Source organism: Sciurus vulgaris, assembly GCF_902686455.1.
Source record: "Sciurus vulgaris genome assembly, chromosome: 3".
Taxonomy (NCBI): Eukaryota; Metazoa; Chordata; class Mammalia; order Rodentia; family Sciuridae; genus Sciurus; species Sciurus vulgaris.
This window is the reverse complement of record NC_136463.1, coordinates 21,139,552-21,161,219: the sequence shown is the minus strand read 5'-3', so window position 1 is coordinate 21,161,219 and position 21,668 is coordinate 21,139,552. Positions and strand designations below refer to the sequence as shown.

At 55.6% G+C, this 21,668-nt stretch overlaps 1 protein-coding gene across 4 annotated transcripts in view; it reads right to left on the bottom strand.

Annotated features, from left to right (window-relative positions):
- ZNF385C (zinc finger protein 385C) overlaps window positions 1-20,806 on the bottom strand; it is a 51,407-nt gene extending 30,601 nt beyond the window's left edge. Inside the window, exon 1 of one of the 4 annotated variants that reach the window (XM_079134267.1) lies at window positions 20,709-20,806. Coding sequence is in view for 3 of the 4 variants with exons in the window: in XM_079134264.1 (XP_078990390.1) it covers window positions 4,950-5,010 (61 nt within the window). In the remaining variant the exon portion in view is untranslated. Of the gene's footprint in view, window positions 1-4,949; window positions 5,063-20,708 lie in introns of those variants that run through there. The other 3 variants (XM_079134264.1, XM_079134266.1, XM_079134265.1) reach the window with 3 other exon arrangements.
- Window positions 20,807-21,668: the final 862 nt, after the last annotated feature.

The following is a 21,668-nucleotide window of genomic DNA, read 5'->3' as shown; positions in this document are numbered from 1 at the left end:
CCCCCCAGCATTTCAGAATGTGGTCTTGTCTGGACATAGGGCCATTGCAGATGCCATTAGTTAAGAGGCAATTGTCTTGGTATAGGGTGAACCCCAAATCCAGTATATGTGAGTGGTGTTATATACACATGAAAACAGGGAGATGGGAAGATGAAGGCATCTATAAGCCAAAGACACCAAAGATTGCCAGCCATCCACCAGAAGCTGAAGGGGAGGTATGGTTCCTTAGAAGGAACCAACCTTGACAGGCATGGTGGAGCACCCCTGTAATCCCAGCGGTTCAGGAGGCTGAGGTAGGAGGATCGTGAGTTCAAGATCAGCCTCAGAAAATTAGTGAGGCCCTAAGCTACTCAGCAAGACCGTGTCTTTAAATAAAAAATATTTTAAAAAGGGACTGCGGATGTTGCTCAGTGGTTAAGCCCCTCTGGGTTCGATCCCTGGTACCAAAAGAAAAGGAAGGAACCAAACTTGCCCACACACCTTGACCTTGGCCACACACCTTGACTTCTTGGCATCCAGAAGTGTGAATGGCCTTCTGCTGAGCACTCCCTGGTCTGCTGTATTTTGTTATGGCAGCTCAAGCAAACTAATAGACCCTGCAAGTCTGTGTGGTCATCGGTGCCTGGTGATTCCTGGGGCAGGGCAGTGTGGTCGGGCTGCAGTACCAGGAATAGCTTCCAGGTGGCGCAGAGAATCTACAGGGAAGATGAGAAGCGGAGACCTAGTGCCCCCCGACCAAGGCCACCCCATTTCTCCACACTCAAGGGGCAACTAGGCTGCCCGCCGCAGCCACACCAGTGGTCCAGGTCACAGGTCTTTCCACCGAAGAGACAGGTTGCAGGTCATTCCCATCACTGTGTGCAAGGCCCCCACTTCCTGTACTTGGCTCCCTTTCACCTCTAGATGGCAGGCCTCCTGCCTCCTCCCGGGTCTTCACCCTCTCCGCAGGAAGGAGGGCCCAGGTGCAAATGCTGGGGACTGCAGGGGAATGGCCCAGGTGGCAGGGGCCTGGAGGCCTCAGAGAAATGAGGCTTTCCTGGAGGTGCCAGGGAGAGTTGCCTGCCTGCCAGCAAGAGGAGAGGGATATTTTGAAATCTCAGTACAATTTATGATAGGCAGGCTGGGGACATGGCCCAAGAGGGCACACAAATATCTGCCACGCCGCTGATTAAACCTCCATGATATACGGCCGCTGGGCTCCCAGGGCTGCCTGGATTCCGGGCTAATTGTGTATCCCCCGCCACCAGCCAGGCTGCTGGGCCTGCTGTGGCCTGTCCTGCATGACCTAGCCGTCGCAGCTGTCCCCTCAAGAGCTACACTGCTTCTGGGATCCAGGACTCCCACTCAGAAAACATGGACGGTGGGAATTCTTGGGGCAGATGGGCCTGTGTAATGGCTGCCCTGAGCACGGGTAGTCAGCACCCCTCCCAGCCCTACTCAGCACCAGCATGACTCACCCTAGCGTGACCTCCACTTGGACAGGAAGGGCTTAGTACACGCTCCTTTTAACAGATGAGTAAATCGAGTCCCAGAACAGGGCAGCAGAGTCGCTTCACGGGGAAATGGAAAGACGGTGCAACAAATGATTCTAGAAGCTTCTCTGCCTCTCCACCCCTCAGCTGCCTAGGCTACCTTTTCTTCGTAATAACAGCTGCACTTACTGAGTGCTTGCTGGGTACCAGCCGCCTCACACACAGACCCTCTTTGATTTTAATAGTAATTAATTTTTTGTGGCACCGGGGATTGAACCCAAGGCCTTGCACATGTTAGGCAAGCAATCTACCACTGACGACACCTCCAGCCCCTACATAGGGCCTCTTTTAAACTCCACAACAGCCCTATGAGATGAGCACCATTATCAACCTGTCACTCCACTCCACAGGTCAGAGCACAGGCTGTGAGGTCTTGAGCTGGACCTTGACCTACACTTGTCTGACTCAGAGCCCCTAACCACTGCACTACCCCACCCTCCCCAGAGCCCGCCAGGTCCTGAGTAGAACCATTGCTGATTCAGGGGGGTGTTGTGGACTCAGAACAAAGATCCTGGGAGGGTCAGGGCTGTGCAGCTCCCATCTGGCCCAGGTGCCACATCCTGGGAGGGAAGATGTAGGGTCAGAGCCAAAGAGGCAGGAAGGAAGGACAAAGTGAGTGTAGAGAAAAAGAGCACGTGTGGACCCATCTGCTTCTCTGTCTGGAATTTACACAGAAAGGGGGATCAATCCCCCTGTTTTCCACCTTCCCTGAGAGACAGGCTGAGGCTGTGCAGGGAGCCACCCACTGGAAGGCTGGCTCACACAAGAGGGGGACAGTCTCTGTCTGCCTGTCTCCTCTGTGTGGACCTGGGGGCAGCTGGTGGAGGGACCACTCAGGAAGGGCTCCAGGGTCTCAACTCCACCACTTCTGAGTGGGTGGCTAATGTACTTCAGGGTCTGGATTTCAGGGGGTCCTCAGTCCCTACCTGCCCATCCAGAGGGTGGGATGGGAAGGGACTTTGGAAGCCTTCAAGTGTGGAACGTAGGTTGTCTCCATAGCAAACCAGGGAGCGGGTCCTCGGGAAAGACTGTTTCTCCCTAAGGAGTTACTGGAGAGGAAGGTTCTAGGCCTGTCCCCAGACTTTGGCAGAGCATGAAGGGCTCTCTCAGCAAACCCTTAATGAGCCCAATTACACTCTGGCATTTTCCCCCACGTCTGCCAGTAGCCATCCTCCTGTCTTCTCCAGCCAGGTTCCAGGCCCTGCCTCTGAGAAGGGAGCCTGGCTGGCTGGCCAACCTTGGGCCAGTCCCTGCCCATCTGGGCTTTGGTTTCCGTCTTTAAAGAGAGAGGGTTGGGCTGAGCTAATCTCTTGGGTCCTTTGCCGGCAGAGTTGTGGTGGCAACACGGCAGCTGCCTCTCAGGTGGAAGGGCTGGAGGCCAAGCCTCAGGAGCCTGCCTGGGCCACAGGAAGACCCAGGCTGGGAAGAGCCCTGCTGGGTGGCGAGTGTCCCTCTCCTTCAGGGCAACGCAGAAACACCACCCCTGCTCAGCCTCAGGACACCCTGTGAGAGGCTCTCCAAAGGAGGCAGCTGAGGCTCGGTGTCCGAGGACAGAGGCAAGTGAATAGGATCAGGTCTCCCTGCTCTGATGCAGGGAAGGGGTGAGGACGCTGGTGGCCCTATCCAAGTCACTCATGTGGTCACAGGCAGGGGTATGAGGATCTAGCCCCTCCTCACCAACCCGGCTGCAGAGACAAGCTCTGGAAGAGGAGATGCTTCGTTTTTTCCTATCCTAGCAGAGCGTGAGCCCCTCTGTGCCCCAGAGGAGACGCCACTGAGCATCTGGACCTCTCTACCCTCCACCTCCAAGCTGCCTTCTCCCAGGGCTGACACCTTCCCAGGGAAAGGAAAGGAAAACGACTTTTTTGGTACATGACATCAAATGACACCCAACTTGACTATCCTGGGCCCAGGAAACTTGGGTCATCTAGAGTCACACACTGAGACCCCCAGAGGAGTCACAGATTGATTCCCGCCTAGGGGAGCAGGATGGCCTGAACAGAACCAACCTTGCCCGCCCCCAGTCCACACAGTCCTGCTTTGCCAGAACAGGAGGAGTGGGACTGGACCAGGTGGCAAGGACCAGGTGCAGGGTTCCATGGGACAAAATCAAGGCAGCCATGTCTGTCTTCCTATCTGAAGTAATAACAGGAAACCTGTCACCTCCCTTGGGATTCCTGCGTGAGAGGACATAGGAGTGAGCTGGCTAAGAGGCGCTGAAAGTCTATGCGCCAGCTCCCAGGAAGGGAGAGAGAGGGCCTAGGAGGTGAGAGAGCACGATGAGGTCACTGTCCCCCACCACTTCCCCTCCCTGCTCTGCTGTCCTCACCTCCTGTTGTTTGGGTACTCCAAAGGGCCTCATTTCCTCCTGACATCCCCAAAGATAGGGCTGCCTCTCCTGGCCAGTGAGACTCCCCCCAAAGAAGACCCACCCTCAGGAAGTCCTTCATGCTATCTCTCCTGTGTCTCTCCTTCCAGGGCCCTCAGTGGCAAACTAGAGCATCTGCCTCTCAGGTGATGTGGGAGGAGGGAGGGAGGATCAGCCTCAGTATCCCCTTTTCTTCTCTCTGCTGCAGGCAAAGCCTAGGAGACCCAGCTTTTTGCCGTGTTAACTCTCACGTGCAGGAGCCCTGGGCCCTCTCCTAGGCACACCAGGGGCCAGGACCCTGGCACAGGGCTGCCTCATATGCTGCCTGCTCTTCCAGACCACCTCCCTATAGGACCAAGAAGAGTAGTGTCCCCAAACCCCATTCCCTGCCCATGATAACACCACCAGTCGGAAGTCCTGGTAGCTGGGAGGAGGGTTGGGCGGTCCTGGGACGGTTTCAGAGCTGTGGTGGGGGCAGTGCCGACTCCTGGGACCAGGACGGACCCCTCTGCCCCTTGGCTGAAGATGAGGTATTCAGCCCAGGGGTGTGGGGGGAAGGGAGGGGATAATAAAGCCTCCAATGCCTGGGATGGAGCAGGTGGAGGGGAGGGGGCAGGTGTGTTCCCTGCACTTTCCCCCTCCCCCACCCTTCCATTCTGCTCCATCCCAGGGGCTGATAAGAGTCCACTGACTTTTGGATTCTCAAAACTCCTTGGGAAAAGAAAGGGGGTTATTTGGTGAAGTCCCTGCCTCCAGACAACGATCCAGAAGGCTGGGGACCAGGGGCAGAGTGGGAGCTGAAGTCCCTCCTGCAGTCATCACGCTTTGCTGTCCTCTTCCCGGCCTCAGTTTTGAGTAAGTTGCTGTTTTTGTCCCCCCACCTCCCGCCACGCAAGGCGGGCTAGGGGCCTCGCCGCTGCCCCCACTCTACCTAACCACCTGCAAGCGGACCGCGCGGCGGGTCCCCTCCCGCCGGCTTAGGCCCCGCAGCGCGTCGGTCGGGGATGCAGAGCCAGGAGCGCGGTTCCGAGTCCGGCGCGGGCGCCTACCTGAGCGGCGCTCCCAATGCGAGCCGGGCTGCACCCAGCCGCCCGCGGCCACCCGGGACATCCGGAGGTGCGCGGCTGGCCAGTCCTGGGCCGCTGGTCCCGGGGCAGCCGCCCATCTCCCGAGCCCGCCCCCGGGCGGCCCGGCGCAGAGCAGGTGCCAGGAGCCGCGCCGTCCCAGCCCGGGCCAGGCGAGCTGCCGGCGAGAGAGGGGCTCCCGGTGGGGCCTGGCAGGTGAGGGGAGGCCCATGGGTGAGTATCCTCCCTCCCTCCCTCTGGCTCACCAAGGCCTGATCCCTCTTTGGGGAAGGAAAAGCTTGAGGAGGAAAAGGGGGAAGGAGACACCTAAAAGGTGGCAGGAGCCATCCACTCAATCCTCATAACCATTTTGCCCAAAAACGGTATGGCCCGAATTTTACCGACCAGGAAAGGAAAACCTGGTCCAAAGTCACAAGGTTAAGTGACACCAAATGGGAGACTGCAGTCTGCTCCTACGAACAGGCCCCGGAGGTCAGGGGACAGCAGGAAAGCCTGCTGGGGAGATTGCAGTATGGGTGGCTGGGGGTCATTTTTGGCTCCCCCCACAGAATCAGTGCCTGAAGTGGGACTTGCACACAGAGACATGAAGCCAACCAGGGAGGGCAGGGGGCATGACCTAAGAGTCCTTTCTGTATTAGGGAAATGATAAAAAGAGAGTAAAAGAGAGAGGAGTCTGGAACGGCTCTTACATCCAGAGATAGGTGGGGGTCGCTCAACTATCCTTGTTCTTGGGGCAGGCCTGGGTGGACAAGCAGGCCTGGGTGGGAGGAAGTCTCAGGGGGAAGTGTCCTTGATGCCTGGACCACTGGGGAAGGATGCTGAGCTGCCACCCACTCCCTGCACTTCTTCCTGGTCCTCTGCACCCTGACTCAACCTGCCTCAGGGCCTTTGCCCTGGCTGTTCCCTCGGCCTGGAACACTCCCTTGACCTTCACAGAGCTGCCTCCTGGTCACTCAGGCCTCAGCTCAAGTGTTATCTCCCCAGACCTCTTTCCCTGCTCCCTTATGCTTCACCTCAGCACCCTGTTTATCTCCCTCTGAGTCCAGCTCCCAATTCTCTCATGTGGACACTTACCTGTCTCACCTGCGAGGACAGGGCCTTTATTTCCCGAGTATCCAAAACACCTGAGCCAAGCTTGATGCATACCTAGCAGATGCTCGATAGACCATTGTTGAATGAATGAATGAATGAATTCATGTCCACTTTAAAGACTGAACTCTTCAAGTGGGTGAACTGTATGGTGCGTGAACTATATCTCAGTAAAGCAGTTGCCAGAACTTTTTTCAAAAAAAGGAAATCCAGGTTGGTCATGACACCATGGTATGTACCCTGTGTACCAGCCACCCAGCGGCTCCCTCATCCTCAAACTTGATTCACGCTGTTTTCGTCCACTGTCCACACCCTGTGTCTGTCAATGGAGAACGGCAGTTGCTCGGACTTGGAAGGGATCTTAGAGGTCACCCTGTCCCTTCTGTAGCAGCCCTGAGCCTCTGGTCTCTGCTTGAACATGCCCATGACAAGGAAATCACTACCTCACCAGAGATGGCTCCTTGCATTGTAAGCTGGTTCCCTCATGGAGGGGGGTGGAATCTGTCTTCCAGTAATGCCCACGAACGGATCTTAGATCTGCTCCTTGGTGACAGGAAATGTGCACTCCACCCTCAGTCAGCTGACATGGCTGCTGGCTTCATCCTGAGAGTCCTCCTCTCCCAGCTAAAGTGACATGGACCCTTCCTCCAGGAAGCCCTCAAAGATGTGGCTACCCATATGCTCCCAGGGCATCTTGAATGGGTTAGGGGCCATTTATTTACTTATCATATGGCAGACTGTCTCCCCCAAACCCTGCACCAGCTGCCCCACTACTCTGAGCCCCTTCCCCAACCAGGTCAGTCGGGGACTTTATTTCCTTCTGCCTGACCCAAGCTCAACAACCTAATACAATTTTGTGGGATGGATGGTTTCCAGGTGCTTCATTACCCCAGTTACACCCCTCTGAACTTATTCAGGCTTTCCGAGTCCTCCTGAGAACAGATGGGTGCCTCCTCCTCCTCTACCCTGTCCTCTATTAATGCTACCACCCCTTAACTTTTTCTGCAGACTTAAATTAGCTCTACATAGAGCTGAGGATCCGTGAAACTTCAGGCCTATTTTTAGAATTACTCCCACAATCCAGTCCCCCAGGGTTTTTTGTTTTTGTTTTTGTTTTGGTACTGGGGATGGAAACCAGGGGTGCTTAACCACTGAGTCACATCCCCAGCTGTTTTTGAGACAGGGTCTCCCTAAATTGCTTAGGGTCTCACTAAGTTGCTGAGGATGGCCTTGAACTTGAGATCCTCCTGCCTCAGCCTCCCAATTCAGAGTCACTGGGATTACAGGTGTGTACCACCATACCTGGCTTCCCAGTGTTTCTTTCTTCTTTCTTTCCTTCCTTCCCTCCTTCATTCCTCTGTCTTCTTCTCTCCCCTTATTATTTCTTCTTCTTCTTCTTTTTTTTTTCCTCCAGTGCTGGGATGGAACTCAGGGCCTCCCACATGATAGGCAACTGCTTTACCCCTACCCCTGTACACAGGAGAGGAAGCCACATCCTAGAAGGCTTCCCGAAGGAGGAAGCTATGTCAGAGGAAGGATACTGAGCTATATCCCCACCAGACCTTATGTGTATGCAGCTGGCTCTCTGTTCTGCCCAGCCTGTTGAAATCACTCTGCATGACCACAGGTGCCAGCTTAGGGCCACCCACAAAGACACGGCTTCACCTAGATACCTAGGATAGCACAGCTCTAAACATCAACCCCACACACAAAACAGTGTTGTTGTGTCCCAGACCTTTCTCACACCTTCATCAACTCGTCTTATCCTCCTGATAACACTGAAAGGTCACCATGACTCTCTACATTTTGAAGATGCAGACAGGGAAGCTCTGAGAGGTTAATGTACCTGCCCCAGGACACACAGCAAGCGAGAGGCGGAGCTGGGATTTGAACCCCATCTGGTTTCAGAGTTGCAGCTCTCTCCTCTATGCCATGGTGCCTCCAAAGGCCTTATCGCGATATGCTTGGTAACTCTTTTCCCATAAAGGTGGGGCAAGGGGGAAGAAAACCTCTACCTAGTAATGGTGCCGTGTGGTCCTGGCCCTCCCTTGCCCACCAACCAGTGGCTCAATAAAGGATTCCGGCCCCCCGCCCCCAGTTACTGCCCTCCTCTGGTCGGAGAATGACCACCGAGTCTCCAGTGTGGTGAGTTCAATTCTCATCAATGCCTGGTCTCAACCCCTTATCTCCTCTCCCTCTCTCTGTCTGTGCATGAATTCCCAGCCCTAGGTCAGAAACCAAGCGACTCAACTATGGGTGTAAGAGGAAATGGATCAGGCGACTTGCTCGGGCTATGTGAGTTTGGGCAGGTTACTTCCCCTCTCTGAACTTCAGTTTCCTTATCTGTGAAACATTTCATACATTGTAAAGGGTGACTGACGTGAGATCATCCCCGTGGAATGCCCAACATCATAGGTGACCAAATAACATGAGCGTCAACAATTAGGTCTTACTGGTCCCCGTTTTGGAGGCAGGGACACTGAGACCGAAAGAGGCGGAGAGACTTATGTAACCACCATCACCCAATTTGGAAGAGGCCCATGCAGAATGGGAGCTGGAAAACCTTTCCCCTGCCCCAGGGGCTTCCCCTGGGGGCTCGAGAAATATACCTTCTACTGCAAAGATATGAGATGGTTCCAATGACTGTTCACGACACCACCAAGGGCCCCAGCTGAAGCCAAGCCCGGGGTAATGGAGGCTCAGGTGAAAAATGGAACCACAGTCTCCGGCCCCGCCAGCAGTTTCTCCAATTTGCTGATAGTCCAGATTTGGGGTCAGGATATGCTGCGTTAATTCCGGGTTCCAAGAGGGTGGGAGCAGCCCCAAGCCTGGGCCAGCCTTATCCCTCCCCATGCATCCTGGGTCCTTTCTGCTCCCACCGAAAGGGCAAGATTCAATCAGGGCTTGAACAAGTCCACCCCCTCCCCCTCCCCCATCTTTTGCCTCCTAAAATAGCACAGAGCCACCATGTGGCCAGGGCGGCTCCCCACTGGTTGCAAATCCCCCTGAAATCAAATCCCCATCCTGCCCCAAGCAAGATGGCACCACCTCCTGCCCCCACTGGCCAGGCTCCCCCCCAATGGAAACCCTGACAGTCGTCCTTCACGATGACCGGGACATAAATCCCCAAATAACAAGACAGGCGTTGGGAACACGGAATCAGACACGGTGCTAATTGGTTTGCTTCTAGACAGAGATGAGGTAGAGACAGCAGCGTCCCACCTTGGTCTCCCAGCCACAAACTGGCGTGGGACTTCGTGAGGACTTCCCCCTGGGTCTCTGCTGGGCTGGCTACACTGTCCCAACAGCTTCTCACCCAGACTAATCAGATGCACCTTTCTGGAATATTAAATGTCCCGAGAAAAGGGAGGGGTTGGGACCTCCTCCTGGTCGAGGTCCTGAAGCAGGGAGGCCTGCCTCATTCCTGCCAGGATCTAGGAAACCAGTGCGGGAGGGTCTGAGGGGGCGCAGAGGCCCCGGCCCAGCGCCCTGTCCCTGCAGCGGGCTGGATTCTTGGATGAGCTGGAGGCCCTCGTTTGCAGTAATCAGGACGAGATTATCACATTAAACTTTCAAAGGCTTTGCTCAAAAAGAGACCCAGCAGCTGACACCCTCGCTCCCCGACTTCCCCACCGCCCCCTCTCCTGGCCACAGCCGGAGGGGTTGTAGATCCAGTCTGTAGATCCAGGCTCCACAGGGCACAGCTAGAGGCAGGGGGATGGACTCGATGACCTCTCCAGGTCCCCACAGCTTCTGAATTGGAGTGAGGCGGAAGGGGAGGCAGCTGGGGGAGATGGGTAAGTGTATCTGTGGGTATAACTTGGAGGGACAGGCATAACCTGGAATCAGGCAGACTCTGCCACCAACTAACGCTGTCGCTGGGAACATGTCCCCTCTTTGCATGCCTCAATTTTTTTTCAACCTGTAAAGTGGGATAATAATAACAAAACCTAATAATAACATCCCTGATCCAAGGCTGACATCTGAGAAGATTAAGTAAGATAACATGTAGAAAATATCCCGCGAACTGCAAAATACCCATTGCTACGTGAGGGATGAAATCATTAATTACAGCAGGAGGGACAGGGATTAGACTGCAGAAAGAACTTCCTCACAGCTGCACATTGGAAACCAATGGGGACGGGGGAGGAAAGGAAAAGGAAGACAATTGATCTGGGTCAAATGCTGAAACTTCATCAAGATCCCCTCACCCAACCTTAGGTGCCCAGTGTTCCATCCAGGCCCCTTCCCTCTTGCCCTGCATCTTGCCTCCCAAAGCTGCCAGGCAATCCCCAGTGCTTCCCAGTCCAGAGCTATACCCACTTCGTGTTTGTTGCCAATGAAGTGGGAATTATTCCAACCTTACCCAGCTTGCTGCCTCCCGAGGGCGGGAGAAGCCAAACCTGGAAGAAAAAAACCTGGGAATTGGGGTGTCTAACAGCAGGGGCAGCCCCTTCCTTAGAAGAGTAGTCGTTCTAGCAGCAGTCTGGGAGGTGGTCAGCTCACTGGGAGGACTTCCTCATATTGGTCCCTGGAAGGTGGAGGCCGAGGGTCCCGGAGTCCTCACTGGGACCTTGGCTACCTCTCCTCTTACTTACAGAGCTGCATTCAGAAGGTGCCTGACGACCAGCCAGGATCAACCCTGCGTCTATTAAGATCTCCCTGACCCACCCTTCATTTCCTGAAGCTTCTATTTAATTAGCTTGTCCAGCAGGGCACTCCCACCCCGCACCACCCCTGGGCCTCGGGGTCCTTTTCCCTTCCTCAGAGTGAGAAACCACTTAACCCGCCTCAGGAGCGAGTCGCAGCATGACCCTGAGAATCCGGGGTCCCCCGGGGTAGGAAGAAGGGGAGAGCCTCCACGGCCATTGGCAGAGGGAGGGTGGGCCCACCTTGTTGGCCAGGCAGGAGCTCTGACCACATCAAGCCGCCTGCGTTCACATCAGTGCGACAGGCGGAGCGCACAGTCCGTTGCTGACCGTGATGAAGGAGCCTTTCAAATCCCGCGGAGGGATCCAAGGCGAAGGCCTGTGCCACCCGGTGCTGCGCCCCAGGCCCTGCGCTGCGCCCCAGGCCCTGCGCCCCAGGCCCTGCATCCAGTGCCCCGGAGGCTTCCTGCTGCAGAGCCATTGTACGCCTGGGCGGAGGGCAGAACCTGAGCTCTGGAGCCGCCGGGCCTGCAGCACGTCACTTCACTTCTCCATCTGTAAAATGGGCTCAATTGTCTGTGCCTCCGGGGTTGTTGGGACAACCGAGAGGTACTATAGGGATAGCATCTCCTCTGTGCTTGGCACAGAGCAGGAGCTCAGTACGTTTGCTCAGGAAACATCTGGTGAACGCCTGCTATGTTCTATCCCTCCATTCTGCCCCCTGGAATCCAGCAATGAACTCAGCCCCCAGGCCCTGGCGAAGCTTGAAATCTGACGGTTTCAGTAAGCAGATAAGCACGTGAGGCTGGGGGGACCAGGGCTTGAAGAAGACAGGTGGTCAGGCAGGGCCATGGTTCAGCCCAAACCTGACTGATAGGAGGGACGGGCCTGCCTGAGGGTCCCCGCTATGGTCACTCACTGGAACCACCTGGGCAACTTAGACAACTTCTGAGGTCCGAGCCCTTCCCGAGGGTTGCGATGGGCTTGGGTCGGGGTGCGACCCGAGCATCAGGGTGTTTAAATGTGGTGATTCTCATGTGCGGCTTCCGGTGAGACCCTCATGCTCGGCGGGTTTCCAAGTACATACTTGGAACCACTGGGGAACTTGTGGCATACTCTGCTGGGTCCCACCCCCAGGGCCTCCAGCTCAAGGACCTGGGATGAGGCCCAGTGTCTGCCTGTTCAACAAGCATCCAGATGTTTCTGAAGGGCAGACAGATGTAGAGATGCATTTAGGCGAGCGCGTGTGAGCTCCCAGCTCTGCCCTCGGAGTGCCCCACACGCTGACCCCAGCAGGGACCACTTGCTGCTGTCCCACGCTGCCCACTGCCAACCCTCAGCTCGGGAAGGCGCCATTCTGCAGTCAGACTGCTCACACTCCCAGGCTTCCCACGGTCTTCAGCGTCTTGGGGTACTTGGTGTCTGGCTGGACCCTGGGTGCCAGGGGGCAGGGCTGGTTTGTCCAAAGCACGGGACACCCAGCCTGGTGCCCCACAGGTTACGAACCATCCTTGTCTATCCCAGGCTCCACTGGGGACGGTGGCTTCCGCAACTAGACCAAGAGTGATCGGGTTGTGACCTGCTGCTTCTGATCCCGGTTCCACCGCCTGCCTTGGGTCTCTGGTCCAGGGAATCCTCCTGGGGAGTCTGACCTTCCTCCTCCGGCTGCTCTCTGGGCTCTGCCCTAAGGGTCGAACCCAGGCATGGGAGACAAGGTACAGTTCTGTTGCCACTGGCACAGGGGATCCAGGAAAGGTCCCTCCATCCCCGCTGAAGATCAAGGACCCCTCCATCCACTTCAGAGGCCCAGCCAAGAGATACCCATCCCTTCCCAGAAGCAGGGTAGTGTAGCATACTGCCTGGGCTCAGGGCCTACCGCTGCCACTTCCTAGCTGTATGCCTTTGACCACCTCTGTGCCTCAGTTTCCCCATCTGTAAAGTAAGAATAAGTAGTACCTCACTTAGCGGGTCGTTATTCGGCTCAAATGAGTCAATATTTGTAAAGCTTTTAGCAAATGGGCACATGGTCCCCGCTCCATGTGTTTGTTAAAGAACGCTTCAGGTTCCCTCGGCACAGGGTCCTGACCACGTGCCAGGTCTGGGAGGCTGAGATTCAGATACCTATTTTACAGGTGAGGAGGGTGAGGATCAAGGAGAGGAAGTGACCTGCCCCAGATGACGCCAAGCCTCAGGTCTGTGTCCCTTCAAGCCTCCTCCCTCCCAGCACCCCAGGCCACCTCCCTCCCTCCTCAGGCGCCTGGCCTGGCCCAGGTGGGCGCAGTGCCCCATGCCAACAGAGGCCTCTTTGTACTCCTGCCCAGGGTCACACCCCGAGCTCGGAACCACAGTGGGACAAGCACCCTGTGTCTGGGTCTGTTTTACCGCCAGGCCTGTGGCTGCCTGGCAGCTCCAGCCACGTGACTCTGGGTGGGTGGGTGGGAGGGCCAATCCCCCACGGAAACCTCAGCAGGGCTTCCCAGACCCTCCTGCAGCAGCCAGCTCAGGCAGGGGGGCAGTTGGGAGGGAGTCCCAAGGAGGACACCTCAGCTCTTGGTGTCTACCCTGTGCAAACTGTGGGGGCCAGACTCCGTGCAGACCTGGTGCAGCTTATACTAGGGGGAAGGGAGGTGAGAGGAAGGCGCAGGGTCTCGCTGGGTGTGTGGGGAAGGCTGTGTGGGGATTCTGGGGACTGGACAGGGGTTACGCTGTCCTTTCTACTCTCCTAATCTTTCCTCAATTCTTTCACTTGTCTTCACCACCTGAATGAAGGGTGGGGAGTAGCCTCCTCCCCTGGTCTCCCTGCCTCCACCTCCCTACCCTCTCTCCCTGCCAGTGTTCTCCACCCAGTCTGAAGGATTTTTTTTTTTTTTTTTTTTTTTTTTTTTCGGGGGAGCAGTAACCAGGGACTGATTCCAGGAGTGCTTAACCACTGAGCCACATCCACAGCCCATTTTTTAATTCTTTATTTTGAGACAGGGTCTCACTACATTGCTTAGGGCTGAGGCTGGCTTTGAATTTTCGACCCTCCTTCCTCAGCCTCCTGAGTCACTGGGATTTCAGGCGTGCACCACCATGCCTGGTTGAAGGAGGCTTTTAAAAAGCCAAATCAGGGCTGGGGATGTAGCTCAGCGTTAGAGCACCTGCCTAGCATGAGACCCTGGGTTCATCCCCAGCATAGCAGGGAAAAACTAAAAGCAAATGAAAAAAAAAAAAAAGAAAATCTGATCATGTCAATCATCTGCCTAAATGCTCTAAAGGTTTCTCCTCCCCTTTGGGAACACCCTTTCCCTTGCCTGGAAGATCTAGCTTTACCGGTCTCCTTCCAAACCTTCTCTCCCAGCTGCCCCTTCCACTGGGTTCCTCCCACAGATTAACTGAGATATAAATACTACTTGCCACTAAAAATATTACTGGTAGAAGTAACAATGACAACCGCTAGAACTTTCTTGCACACAAGAAAACTCGTCATTGACTAAATTGGACAAAAGCATCAAATCTTGACCCCACATCTTTTTTTTTTTTTTTTTTTTTTTTTAACTTAAATCTTCCAAAAGAGGACAGGGTTGCCCAGTCGATCACACAATGGCAGAACCTTGTGTCAAGAGCCTGCGACTCCCAAATGAATGAATGAATCAAATTCCGGCAGCAAAATATATATGGAATTGATGCCGATAAAAATAGTTTTGATCAAATCAAAATGGAATGAAAAACCACGGAAATTTGTTTCACTGTATCATAGGGGGGAAACGGAAAAATTGGATCAAGGAATGAAGTTGGATGCATAGAGGTGGAGGTGGAAACACCTTCCCCCTCAGTGTCTTTGGGGTCAGCATGTTTGGGTGTAAAATGTTCGAAACATTCGAAACATTCTCGGGGCCAAAATGTCCAGATCAAAATATTCTGTGCTTCTCCAATCTGTTTTTGTAGGACTGCCCACCTTGCTGAGGACATCCTGGCCACACTGGGCTCTTTCTGTCCCTGGAGCCCAGCAAGCTCTCAAAAGCCAGTTCTTTTGGCCATGTACGCCATTTTCCTCCTGGGTCCTCTGTCCCCTTTCTCTTGGTTGGTGCTGAAATATCCCCTCCATGAGAGGCCTCCCTTCAGTGCTCACATAGATTTTCCTCCCTGCTGCCTCGTCTTCTCTCTTATTCACCTTTATTCCTCCTTCAATTCCTAGGGCAGTAATACATAGTAGGTGCTCAATAAACATTTGTTGAATGAATGAATAAACAGTCAATGTCCCTGGGGTGAGGAACAAGGGAGTGGGTTGGGGTTTCTGGGACTCTGAGAGAGGAGAAAGACAGGGTGGAGACACATAGCCTTAGTTGTGACACCAAGTTCTAGGACACCCATTTTAGCGGGAGCGGAATAAAAGGCGACAAAAGAGTGCTGCTTCATTTCAGCCCTGTGCCCAACCTCCCAAGGGCCAGGTTCATGTGCCAACTGGCCAGCTGCCCCCCAGCTGGGCCACTCCCCCTGGGGCCTGGCTCCCACATTTGGCTGCTGGCCAGGCTATTTGGGGAAACTTCCTGATCCCCCCTCTGGCCTCTCTACCCCACACCTCATCTTGCAGACCCGGAATAGCTGTCCCTAGCCTCAACCTAGGGACAGTCACATTCCAAATTAGCACCCAGATGGTTAAAGTCATCTCTATAAGCTTTTCTCCCCTCAGGAAGCTGGTAACTAGGACAGCAAGTTGCAGAATGAGGTCACAGGAATGCTACCTGCCTCTACACTCCCTTCCCAGCCCAGACACAGGGACCAGGAGACTCGATGGCAGGTGTGTGAGGAGGGGAGGCGAGCTGGGTCAGGGTGAAGTTCAGGAGAGCCGCAGGAGGTTCAGGAGAGCGGCCTGTGCTTCTTCTGTTCCCAGGGAGCAGTTGGAGCCCTGGCTGGGGAGGAGCTATGGCTTTGGGGAGTCTGAAGATGTGGGTTCGAGGCCAGGTTCTGATGGAAGATGGGCTCTGGGCACACGGCTTCATCCTCTGAGTTTTGGTTGTCATCGGCCAAGAGGACTCTCACCTCGGTCGGTGCCCCCAGGATGGGACGAAGTTCCGTAGAGAACCCAGGGACGGAGAGAGCCGGGGGCTCAGGGAGACGGCTCAGGACGTGGGTCCTGGGAGGTCTGAGCCCAGTCTCGCTCATCACTGATCCAGCCGGCCAGTGTGGGAGCGCAGGCCCGGGGGCAGACTCCTCGCACATTCTGAAGGCCACACCCCACACGTCCCTCTCTGGGAACCCCTAGAAAACCCGAGGGTTCCGGTTCCAACAGTTCCAACACCTTCTCCTGGTATTTCCTGTCCCCTCCCAGAGGACCCACCAGCCCTCCCTCTGAGACCAGGGCTTTCAGCTGGGAGCAGGGGTGGGGGTGGGCTGGCATCTGATGTAGGGATGGGCAGAGCTGAGATCAGGGTGCAGGAAGTGTACTGGGGGTCCAAGGGAGGGCGACATGGACAGAGGGGCAGGCCACAAGCTGGGGCTGGCCTCTTGCCTGGGCATCTGGAGAAGGGATAGGGTCTGTGGAGGCAGGCCTCACCCCACCCAAGGAAACAGTAGTCAAATAAACAAACAGCCAACACAGCAGGTCCTGTGCGAGAAGCCACGCAGTGAGGCGGAGGAGGCCAGCGGAGGTAGGGAGGCTGGGAGAGGGCAGGAGGCTGTTTAAACAGGCCCCCTGGCCCAGGGCAGTTGGCGGAAATGTTGGAACAGGGTGGGAGCGCACTGGTGGTTTGGAGCAGGAAGCTGGGGCCTAGGGGTGGGTGGGCTGAGCTTGGCTGTTTCGAAGAAAAAGAAAAGTGTTGATTCAGCCCCAGTTGGGTCAACGCCTCCTCCGAGGGAGACTCCAAGTTCCAACACCCTTCCATCGGCTCAAGGTCAATCAGATCAACTAGACAGACAAGGGACTCTCTACTGGTCACTCTGAACCCCCAGCTCTGCTCCCAGGCCTATGATGGCTGGCCTTGTCACTGAAGAACATTTCATTGTCTGAAGCCAAAGTCCCCAAGTCCTCAGCAGAGGAGCCAACATCTGCCCCTGAAGGCCTGACACTCCCCTCCAGCCTGCTGCCTGGAAGTGGAAGGACCAGGAAGTGACAGCAGCCTCCGGGATACTTTGCCACCTTCTTCTGCAACCTAGAGACACTGGGCTGTTCTGTTCCCCGGAACTTCTCAAGCCAGCAAGATACTATGGGAAATGCAGACACAGGCTCAGAGGCAGAGATGAGGAGTTAAAGATAGAAACAGAAAGAACTAGAGACTAGCAGGAAAAGGTGTGTGTGTGAGAGAGACAGAAAACATGGGAGAACGAGAAAAAGCAAGAGGAAGAGAATGAGAGAAAGAAGAGGAGAGAAGAGACAGGGAAGGACAGGCACAGGAGGAAGGACAGAGGGCGGACAAGGCAGGGACAGACACAGAGACTGCGGCTGGAAGAGGCTCACAAGAGCAGATAGACTGAGAGCGGCGGAAACTGCAGGTGCTCCTGGGAGACTGGGGGCGCTCAAGAGCAGAACAGCAGGCCTCGTGGGACTTGGGGGGAGTCCCAGGAGGGTGGTGCTGCTGCCTCCTGTCCCCAGCTGAATCACTGCAGGCGGCTGGCCCCCGGCCACCCTCAAGTAAGCCAACCTGAGCCACTGGAGCTGGCGGGTCACCCAAGGTGAATGAAAAGTCACTGATAAGGGAGAGTGAGGCTGTGGGGAGGGCCTGGGGGTCTGCACACTGCACGTGACAGGGCAGCTCTGAGAGGGTGCTTGAAGTGGTGTCAGGAGCAGGCGACTGAGAGTTAGTGTGGGTGGGCATGTGTGCCAGGGTTAGTGTGTGTGTGTGTGTGTGTGTGTCTCGTTCCACCGAGCATCTCATAGGGCTAATGAGGCCAAGGTGGCAGGTTGGTCCCCAAACACCCAATCAGAATCAGTGAGTGAGCAGGGACGGCCACAAAAGAGGCAGCATGACTCTCTCTTCTGAACAGACGGCGTGTCCAGGTGCCGCAGGGCACTCAACTCCAGTGGGATCAATGTGCCATTCATTCCCGCCAGGGATGACCCCTGCTGCCTGGCCAGCTGGCCACCACACTCATCTCCTCCAAAGTCCAAGGTTCAAACTCTTGGGAACCCACATCAAAGACACATGTCCCTTCTCTGGCTGTGGGTGCAGCTCCTCTGGGAAGGACAGTGGGGATGGTGGTGTCCATCCTGGTGTCCCCCTGTCAAGTGTCCATCCCTCCGCTGCTGCAACCCCACTCAGCTCCCTCCTGGCTCCTTGGGTCCAGCAAGGGCCACACCCTCACCATCCTCCAGAGAAGAGCCACCTCCCTCTATCCTTTCCCACCCAAGCATCACAGGACATTTTTAAAAACTGTCCCAATTTTGGGGTAGAGAATGAGGTCAGGAGGCCCAAGGGGGAACTAACTGCTTGTTGGTGAAAACTGACAATCTTCATTTCACCTTCAAACTCCTTCCTGGTCTAGGTGAGTGTGTCCTGAGCCCAGTTTTATAGGGGCACTAGTATACTGGGGGGACAGGGAGAGGATTAACTAAATGGCACTGGTGGTCACAGACCCAGTCGTGCCACCTATAAGATTTGCAGGGCCTGGGGCCACAGAACCAAAGTACCTTCCTAACAACCTGGAAGACCAAGTTCAAATTCAGATTTCTCTACCGCCTAGGAATTACACACCAGAATGACACTGTGGTATAAAGAAAGACAGTTCCACTCGCCCCCTAGCCCCAGCCACTCCCCACCCTGCCTTCCCCCTGCCAGGCCCTCTCTGAACAGCAAGGGACTCCCACGCAGGGACGAGACACCCAGCCACCAGGATGCCCTAAGGCCATCCACACCTACAAACAGCCACCCTTCATCTGTCCCTCAGGCCTAGAGGTGCGCTCGCTAGGGGCATGACTTGCCCTCAGGAGAACAGATTCAGAGAGGAGTCTGGCCCGGACTGGGATCCAGCAGGTGAACATCCTGACAGGGCTCTCCCAAGCCACAGGTATGGGGACGTGGCCCCGAGACACAGACTCATCTCCTGGACCCTGCCGACTCCTTACTGGAGTGTAGCCCTTGAAAGCATTCAGTCTAGGGTGTGGGCACCTCCTCCCTCACCCAGGTTTAAGGGTGCTACTGGACCCAGCCTTCCCTGGGCTCTGGCCAGGGACTGAAGCCGTCTTTCCATTGGAGGGCAGCTTGGACAGTCCCCAGGCAGGACTTTCAGTCACTCGTATTATTTATCTTACTGGAAAAATTTAGTGCGGCTTGATCCCAACTTGCGGATTTCTGGAAGCATGGAGGGCAGGGAGGGGGCGCCAACTGGGCATTTTTTTTTTTTTTTTTTTTTTTTCAAGTTAGATCTCCAAGCCAGAGCTTGTTCCACTGAGGTGCGGCCCCAAGTAGGCTCCTGCTGCTCCCTGGTCCCTGCCCTGGCAGGGGCCCTCTCCCCACCGTGGAAATAAAAGGCGACACAAACAGTGACTAAGCAAGGAGGTGAGGGGCCCTGGGCAGCCCAGACATCCAGAGATCCAAGGACCAGCAGGGGGCAGGGGCTAGTGGGGTGATGATGAAGGGCATTATTCTCCTCTGGCCAAACTTTAAAAAAAACTTCCACCCCACCCCACCCGCTGCAGATCGGCTTTGCTGTCCTACACATGAGGGGACACTTAGACTTGTTGAGCCCTCACCGGGCGCCAGCACGGTGCTAAGCGTTTTACATGCGTATTCTCCTTTAATCCCAGCAGCCACCCAATGAGGTGGGTTCTATTATTATCCCCATTTTACAGGTGAGGAAGCAAACTCAAAGGTTAATAACTTGCCCAAGGTCACAGTAGGTAAAGGTGATAGGACTCAATTTTAACAAACCCCCCAACCCCTACTTTTTCTACTATAATACACTACATCCTAGGAACAAGGGATTGACACCGAAGCTGAAGGGATGAAGGTCAGATATGAGGAAGAACTTCCTGACCATGATGGTTTGTGTGGAAGGAGACAAAGAATTGGGGAATCTACACAGACATGGAAGCCTCTCTCTCCCAATTATGACCTGTGTCTGTCCAAAGGCTATTGTGTTCTCTGGAGGATCCCTGAGGTCCCAGTTGGAACCAGATAGCATCACTGATTCCACTTTGTTCTGCAATCCAGGACTCTCTGCTTTACCCCAACCCTTCACCAAGACCCAAAGGCTGCCTCTCCTTTGTGGCTCAGAGCTCTAAGTATCATATCCAAGCTGTCAGCCCAGGATCTTCTTCCAGGAAGCTTTCTTTGAGGTCCTTGAGGCAGGACCCTTTTCCAAAAACCCAAATCCTAAGGGTGAGGGTGCAGATGTACCTCCTGTCTGAAATAAGGCCCACATCTGTGATCATGTCCACTGCCTGGCTCTGGAAGATGGACACAGAAAGAACTTACTCCTAGCCCAGGCCTGCCTCTCTGCGTTCCCCTGGCTCACCCCTCTCTCTCACGCACACATCTGTACCCAGATGTAAATAAATGATGCAGGTGTCCTGGGGCTCACTAGAAAACCCAGGCTGCGCAGTGGGTCCTACCTCACTTACCCACAGAAAGACCCTGGCTGGGTCACCCCATCACTCCCTACCGCTGGGGAAGAGGCTGAGCTTGGACGAGCACCGGGCACTCGGGTCAACAAGGTCGCTCACGCCGGAGCTCCACAGCCACCGTCACCATCACCTGCTCTCTTCCCGAAAACTGCAGTGGGGGTGGGGGTGGGGGTCCCAATGGCAAACTCGGTCCTTTCCCCAATCCCTCCGAGCCCGCCCCAGCATCAGGAGACCTAGCCGGGACTCTCGAACTTCCTCTGAGTTTACTAGCACCCAGTAGATGCTCAGCGTCCATGCCCTGAGCCCAGACAGGGATGTCCTCGCTTGTCCCTTCGGGTCCCCCAGGTTCGAGACGAGCGCACGGGACTGGTGGAAGGAGCTGCCTTTCTCTCCCGCGCTGCCCTCGAGGACCTCGGCGTGGACCCGCCCGCGTCGCGGTCTTACCTGAGGGGCAGAGTCGCAGCCCGCCGCGGCCACCTGCTCTCGCCTAGCTCCCAGCGCAGCGGCTTCGGGCTGGCGGGAGGGGGCGTGGCCAGGTTGGGGGCGGGGCGAGGAGGGGTCGGCCCAGCCCCACCCCGAGTCTCCGCCGGGTGGGGCGGGCGGCACTTTCAGGTGGGGAGGAAGCTGGGGGCATCCGGGCCCCGAGCTCCAGTTCTTCTGAGGACTGAGGAGTTGGGTCACACGGGTCCTGAGGACCCCAATGAAATCCCTGCTTCAGGCAGCGTCTTCCAGATGCCCTGGGGCCAGCGACGCCCCATGAAGACCCCTCCCATGAAGGAGCAAGACTCCACACCCCTCCTGGCCTGAGTTTGCCCCATCTGAACTCTAGGAAGTTTTCCCAGCGGGCAGGGTGGATGGGAGATGGGACACCTCGAAAGGTAGGCTCCCCATCCAGAGGTCAGCTGTAGAGGGACGTAGGCCACTGAGGGGGCAATTAGGTGCCCAGATCATCTTCATCCTCATGCATCTCTGCCTCTGCAACACAGCACCCCCCCTTCTTCCCCTACACCAGCGCAGGTCCCTCAGCTGTCACTGTTTAGCCCTGGAATGACAGGCGTCCGGACTTCGTGAGTCCAGCCACATTCAAGGCCATTGAGCTTAGCACCCTGCTGCCCCTGCCCCCCTCCCTCTGCCCCCAGTCGCTAATTTTATTGACCTGTAAAAGGCACGTTGCTGGCAGGGGATAACAACTCAAGGCACAGTGGGGAGCGGATGGGCAGAAGGGACCCAGGAGGCAGAGTTGGGATAGAAGGGAGAAAAAGGGGGACTCGTGGAGAGGAAGATGGACCCTGGGAAAAAGAGGTACACACTCTCTGGAGTGGATGGAGACCAAAAAGACTGGAACTGGAATTTCAGGCCTCAATCAGGAAAAAGAAAATGCTAGGAGAGGTAGAGTGCATTATT